This window comes from Notamacropus eugenii, chromosome 1, assembly GCF_028372415.1.
Source record: "Notamacropus eugenii isolate mMacEug1 chromosome 1, mMacEug1.pri_v2, whole genome shotgun sequence".
Taxonomy (NCBI): domain Eukaryota; kingdom Metazoa; phylum Chordata; class Mammalia; order Diprotodontia; family Macropodidae; genus Notamacropus; species Notamacropus eugenii.
This window is the reverse complement of record NC_092872.1, coordinates 694488440-694495824: the sequence shown is the minus strand read 5'-3', so window position 1 is coordinate 694495824 and position 7385 is coordinate 694488440. Positions and strand designations below refer to the sequence as shown.

The 7385-nt window shown below is 41.3% G+C and overlaps 1 protein-coding gene across 2 annotated transcripts in view; it reads right to left on the bottom strand.

Moving 5' to 3' along the window:
• Positions 1-411: 411 nt before the first annotated feature.
• LOC140521214 (cocaine esterase-like) overlaps positions 412-7385 on the bottom strand; it is a 29937-nt gene continuing 22963 nt past the window's right edge. For both annotated transcript variants that reach the window (XM_072635970.1, XM_072635968.1), the window contains 5 exons: positions 7014-7085; positions 4936-5083; positions 3480-3602; positions 1536-1614; positions 412-657 (listed from right to left, as the gene is read on the bottom strand). In XM_072635970.1, the coding sequence (XP_072492071.1) occupies positions 474-657; positions 1536-1614; positions 3480-3602; positions 4936-5083; positions 7014-7085 (606 nt within the window). In that variant the 3' untranslated portion in view covers positions 412-473. The remainder of the gene's footprint in view (positions 658-1535; positions 1615-3479; positions 3603-4935; positions 5084-7013; positions 7086-7385) is intronic.

Here is a 7385-nt window from a genome sequence, read left to right as displayed (position 1 = left end):
CTCAGTGTTTATTCTTGTTCAGTGATTTCTAATATCCCTTCCTGCTCTAAATCAATCATTCAAGCAATCAGTAAGAATTAATTATTTCCTTACAAAGTGCCCTAGAGATACAATGACAGAAAATAAAACCTAGTTCACTATAATTCTATGAAATGAACTAGGGATTTTTTTTCCTCTAGAGACAGGCTAGTGTTATCAGATTCTCACTGTCTCAGAAATAGAAGGTCCCTTTCAAATGAGAAGATATTGGTAAAAGTGTTTCCTCAGTACAGTGCCTGGCATACAGTAGCCACTATATGAATGCTTTTCTCCTTTTGCATATCATTTGCATTCTTCTCCCGTAGCAGTAATGAATAAGAGAGTCCATGTATTTCTCTCAAATCTGCACTATAGTTGAGATCAAGTAACTACTCAAAGCAAATGACTGGGTGTTATTTGTCTGCCACAATTACAAAACTGGTTGTTCTTAGAGATCACAGCTCTTTTTGGGCTTTTTCAGGCCATGATTCCTTCATCTTCTGAGGCACAGTCTTGGTCCAGAACTCCCACTTATCCTTCCTCAGGTTCTTTCCCACAGACAATTGCAAATTCAGCTGCAGGTACTCTTTCTTCTGGTCATAGACTGGCCAGTGAAAAAGGTCTCCACCATTTGGGTCCCTGGAAGGAAAAAACAAACATTTACACCAAAAAGTTCTAAATGGGAAGCCTAACAAGCCACCCTCACCTAAGCCTGAGAGCCAAGGAAGGGGCCCCAAGGTAGGGGTCAGCTGACAGTGGGAGCACCCATAGAGAGAATTGTTCACACATCCTTAAACAGTTTGGTCTTCACCTTTCATGTTGCCCCTTTCTAATGAGCCCAAGGTGGAAGTTCCAAAGAGTGAAAGGCCTCACACAGGGAATAAGTAGCCAAGTCAGCATTTGAATTCATACCATTGGAATCGTTTTCAATGGGGCAACTAGGTGGTACAGTGGCTAAAGCCAGGCCTAGAGTCAGGAAGACCTGAGTCAGCCTCAGACACTTACTAGCTCTGTGACTTGCAGATCACAACCATATTTACCTCTGTTTCCTCATCTGTAGAATGAGCTGGAGAAGGAAATGCAAACCACTCCAGTATCTTTGCCAAGAAAACTCCAGATGGAGTTACAAAGAATCAAACACAACAACATTGGCCTCTATATCCAATGCCCTTGCCACTACTACCTGTCCTAATGCTTCCTAAGGGGGAAGAAAAGTCACTGAGCCTTGATGGTGGTGGTGAGCAACAAGAGTGTTGCTGATCTTTCTTGTTTTCCTTCCAAGATGCCCATGTGTGGGCTGAGTCTGCCAGAGCAATGCCCCTACCCCCAGCCCTGTACATGAACTTGGGGAAGGGCTATAGTGTTCCCCAGACCTTGTCTGTAGCTCAATTTAACTTTTTATCCCTGAAAAAATTTTAATCAGGTAACTGCTATGTAAGTAGGAAACCTTTATGTTTCTAGGAACAGGCATGACCCTTCAGGGAAACCATCAGGAAACCAAGGGTCAGCTTTCTCACCCATGACGGGCAAAGTTTGCCCAGTAGTTCATCATCCTGTGGCTCAGGACTTTTTCCTCTTCTGTTGCCTCTGCTACAACTAGCAACAGAAAAGAAACATCTTGGTTAGCATCAAAGGGTACACCTAAAGGCCACCTTTCCATCAGTCCCTACTCCCAACCCCCTAGTCAGTCCTGCTCTGGACACTAACCTAATCTTTGTCCAATAGTTTCCTTCAGGTCACTCCCCTCCCAGGGCTTCTGTTGACCAACTCCATCTGACTCCATTACTGAGTCTCTCCTCAAAAAACAAAGTGGTGAAGCTCTACTGGAAATCAGGAAGACCTGAGTTCTAATGCAGCCTCAGACACTGACTAGATGAGTGACCCTGGATAAGTCACTTAACCGTTGTCTGTTTTTCTTTCTTTCTTTGAAAAATTGAAATAATGATAACCCCTGTGTGCCATGGTTGTTGGGAATGGTTAAAAAAAAAGAGGGATAATATTCACAGAGTGCTTTACAAAACTTGTAAAAGTGTTATATGAATGCTAATTATCATTATTATATTCACATTATTATATACGTACAATAATATATAATAAAATAAACTATTAGATATAAAAACTACATGTTGTATTATAATTCTAGAATAGCATATTTTATTATATGTAATTATAACAATGGCATGATTGTTATAAATGTTATTTATAGTAATAGTTATTATGATTCTAAGCTGCAACAGCATAGCACTACCTCTGGTAGCTGTAAAGTCTTTGCCTACGACCCCTGCCCCACACGGTGCCTGCCACTCAAGGCCCCCGGCTAGGGCAGTACAGACAGGTTCGGCAGCAGCAGCTGGCCCATAAAGTCTTGAATTCATTGGCCATAGCTAGTTATGACACAGATAGATGGATAAACTGGCCTTCCAGTTCTTCCAGGACAGGAATAAGGAGGTGAAATAAGGAGAGAAGATGTCTAAAAACACATCTGGGGTCATCTGCAAACATTGACTGCACTGACTGCTCAAAAATGAATCAAGAATAACTGAAGGAAAGGGTGGGAGGGAAGGAGCAAAAGAGGGAGGGAGGGAGAGAGGAAAGAAGATAAGAAAGGGATGGAAGGGGGAGAGTGAGGCAGCACAGAGGGGAGGAAGGGAGGAAAGGAAGGAAGGAAGAAAGGAAGGGACAGAAGGAGGGAGGAAAAGAAGAAGGGAATCTTTGAAGGAAAGGAATGGAGAGAGGAAGGGGGAGGGAGGGAATGTTTTCTGCATGTTGGACAGATCCTCTGTGCAGGATTTATGAAGCAAAAGGACAAGAATTACGCAGGATGAGATGATGTGACAGGTTAGAGTCTACATCAGAGGAGAAGATGAGGACATTTCTGAGGTCACTGGTCCACTGATAAATGGAAATGTGTTTTTTGTGTTTGTGCCTCATCTTCCCTTCTGAGTAGTAAATGTCAGGAAGTCAGAGACTGTGTCTTTTTTATCTTTGTGTCTTCCCCAGGGCTCTGTGTGTTGAGTATGCTTACTCATGTAAACTAAATTGGACAGAATAGCTGATTCAACCCCTTAATTCAGTTCACCTGAACAATCAAGGGGACTTCCAAGGCTGATACCTTAATCTCCAATCACTCAGTCAACCAGGTAACTATTCATTGCCATCTCTATCCCTGGCACTGTGTAGAGGGCTGGAGATGCAAATACAAAGAATAAAAAAAATTAAAAAAAAAAACCAAACCTCTTCTCAGGCCACTGGGCCCCTATTCAGTGTCTCCTGGGGAAATCTGATAGGGCAGAAAGAACACTGGATTTGGGGTTAGATTGGCTAACTCTGTGGTGTTAGAAAAGTCTCTTCTTCTCTCCAAATGTCAGTTTCCTGTTCTGTAAAGCAGCCATGAAAAAAATTCCTCCCTTCCCTCCACCTCAACCCGCAGTGTCCTGCTTTGTCCCATCTCCACTGCTTACAAGGTGCTCCAAAGACAAAACCCAGCTCATCACCATGGTCCGCCTTCACAAGATCTGGTACAAGGTCCTTAAGTATGTTTGGTCGGTGCTGAAATTCATAAAAGTAGACTGGAGAGCTGGGACCTAGGCAAACATAAGAAATGCCCATGGTTATTGACACACTGAATGCAGGGCAAGACCACATGTCTGGGGCCCCAGTCTGCTTCTCTGCTTTGGGGTGGGGAGAGATGGTAGCTGATCATTAACAGACAAGCTCCTAGCAGACAGTCCCTTAGCAAATATTGCCTCAGAGCAATGCTGTGAGGCAGGACAAGTGCTGGAGTCTGGTGTAATAGGACCTAGGTTGGAATTCTGACCCTGCTGCTGACAGACTACAAGATCTTGGGGGAACCCTTTTACTTCTCTGAGGCTGATTTTTCAACTGTAAGTTGGAGGTAATAATCTCTGGCCTGTCTACCCCATCTGAAGTGGAGGAAGGGAATAAGCATTTGATTTTCAGTTGTCAGTTGTTTTTGACTTTGTGTGGTCTTTGTTGTGGTTTTCTTGGCAAAGATACTGGAGTGGTTTGCCATTTCCCTCTCTGGCTCATTTTACAGATGAGGAAACTGAGGCAAAGAGAATGGAGTGACTTGTCCAAGGTCACACAGCTACTAAATGTCTGGGGCCAGATTTGATTTCAGGCAGAGGAGTCTTCCTGACTCCAGGCCCAGACTTCTATCCACTGTGCCACCTTAGCTGTCCTAGGAATAAGTCTTCATAGGAATAAGCCTTTGTGCCAGATTGGGGCCTTGCAACAACCCTGTGAAGGAGGTGCTATTATCGTTCCCATTTTAGAGCTGAAAAAACTGAGGCAAACAGAGGTTGAATGACTTCCTCAGGATCACATAGCTGGAAGGTGTCTGAATCTGGATTTGAACTCAGGTCTTCCTGACTCCAGGTCTGTGCTCAATCCCCTGGGATGAGGCTGCTGTGAGGATCCAGGGGGACAATGTATGTAAAGTGTTTTAGAACAATAAAACAGTCTAGCAGGGGGTCTTGAACTTATTTTAAGTTGGGAACTTTGATGACTTGATTTCAATATAATTCGTTTTCTATCCTATGTACTTTATACATTTAACAACATTACTTTGGAAGGGCTTTATAATTTTTCCTGAACTGCCAACGGGTTTCAGGATGCATACCCACAAAAATGTTAAGACCTTCTATTTATGTAAATATTGGTCATTATCTATTATTATTGTTGTTATTATTTGAAAAGAATGGTCACTTCACACTGGCTGGGGATGGGTGGGGGTAGGAGGGAAGAAGGAGGAAATTTGAATCAGTCTGGAGGCTACGATAGCAAAGCCAGAAGCAGGAGTCTCATTCTGTATGAATATGTGGGTAACATACACACATTGCAGCAGAAATGAGACATTCTTACACTGATTCTGAAAAGGGTCCATGCCATACTCACTGTGTTGATATTTGGCCACTTTGAGGGCTGGAATAACAAACATCAAATCCTCCATCATTTCCTGGAATTGAGCTTGATATTCTCCAAAGTCCTCAGTATCTCTAAAATACTCTTCCGTCCCCAAATGGCCAAGCTCAGGAGAAAGATCCTAGAGGAGATCCAGGAAGAGAGAGTAACAGAAAAATGAGCTTCCCTGGCAGCAGATTGTTTGGGGATGTTTGTTGGTTGATTGTAAGGAGTAAGCAAGGGAGCTAGGTGATGCAGTGGATAAAGCACTGGCCCTAGAGTCAGGAGGACCTGAGTTCAAATTTGATCTCTGACATGTATTAGCTGTGTTACCCTGGGAAAGTCACTTAACCTTGTTTGCCTCAGTTTCTCATCTGTAAAATGAGTTAGAGAAGGAAATGGCAAATCACTCTAGTATCTTTGCCAAGAAAACCCCCCAAACAGGTCACAAAGTGTCAGATAGGATCTACCGACTAAACAACAACAAGAAATAATCCCCCACAAGTTTGCTTCCTGTTCATAGGTCCTGAGTCTCATTAGGTCATTTTACCCTGACCCCACTAGGACCCACACTTTCTGGGTTAATTTTTTTTTTGATTTAACTAATTTGTTTTTCATTTGTCAGCAATCACTTCCATAAGTCTAAAATTTTCTCCCCCTCCCTTTCCCCTCTCTCCTCAAGATGCCTTGCAATCTTATATGGGTTCTACACATGCATTCTTATGAAATACATTTTCATATTAGTCATGTTGCATAGAAGAATTAAAGCAAATGGGAGAATATATGAGAAAAAATGAAATGAAACCAAAACATAACACAAGAGAAAATAGTCTGTTTCATTCTGCATTCCAATTCTGTATCCTTTCTGTGGATGTGGATGGCATTTTGCCTTGAGTCATCTGGGAATATTTTAGGTCCTTGCATTGCTCTGAATGGCTTAGTCTATCAGAAACAGTCTTTGCACACTGTGGCTGTTACTGTGTATAATGTTCTCCTGGTTCTACTCATTTCACTCAGCATCAGTTCATATAAATCTTTCCAGGTTTTTCTAAAGTCTAACTGTTTGTCATTTCTTAAAGCACAATAGTATTCCATTACATTCACATGCCACAACTTGTTTAACCATTCCCCAATTGATGGGCATTCCCTTGATTTCCAGTTCTTGGCCACCACAATAAGAGCAGCTATAAATATTTTTGTACACATAGGAACTTGGGTTAAATTCTTCAACAAAATACTAGATAACTAGTTGTTGGGCATGTGGTAGAAGAGGTGTGGGCTTCAAGGAAAGGATAGAGCTACATGGGGTCTCCAAGATTCCTTCCCACTGTGTAACTATGAAAGAAGAAAGTCAGAAAGAGGAAGGACCTTCATTAACTCTCTCCTAGACAATTTCAATGGCCTTCTGATTGGTCCCTTTGCCTCAGATCTCTCCCCACTCCAAGCTATCCTCCACTCATCTTCCAAAGTGATTTTCCAAGCACAGACCTAACCATTTTACTCCCCTGCCCCAACTAATTCTAGTGGATACCTATTACCTCTAGTATCAAATATAAACTCTTCTGTTGATATTTAGAACTTTTAACAACATGGCCCCATTCAGTCTATAATGTATTCATTATGTACATGTGTATAAAGAAATAATAAACAATACATATAATGTGTATATAATAAAATATACATTATATCATGTGTATGAGTACATAATAATGTATACATTATTACCCTCATTTCACTTTGTGATCCAGTTAGGCCAGCCTTCTGGTTCCTCACACTTCCCATTTCATCTCTTACCTCCATGCCTTTGCATTGGCAAGAGTCAACTCAGACAGTACCTTCTATAGAACTTTTTTCTTGGCTCCTCCCTCCTCCAGCTGCTAGTGCCTTTTCCCTCCCCAAAGGTTTACTTTGTGTATGTTTTCCATTGATCTCTGTATGTGAAAGCTATCTCTCTCATAGAATATAAGGTCATTGATGGTGGGGACTCTTTAACTTTGTCCCTGTGCTTAGTCCAGTGTCTGCTCCATAGTAGGTCCTTATTTTAAAAAAAGCTTGAATAACTGATATCTCACCAAAAATTCCCTTAGAAATGACTGGATATTTTCTTTATCTGTTTTTTCCTTAAATTGAGGAATGTCCATTTCCTGTGTAAAGAAAAATGGCACACTGTGAATTGTCTTTAGAACTTTATCAAATTTATATATTTTTTTAAAACAAATCTAAATCAAGGAAGTCATTTTACCCTTCAAGGTAGAATTAATGCTGTAGATTTGTTTAACAGTTATTAAATAATGCCTAATACACAATGAACAGTTCTCGAGATATTTTGCAAAATGGACAGCAAAATGGTGTAATGCCCTATATAACATCAACAGTGGTCATGGTTTCTTCTTAATGACCAGTGGCCTTAGACAATAATTAATGTTTACTATATGCTAGAAATG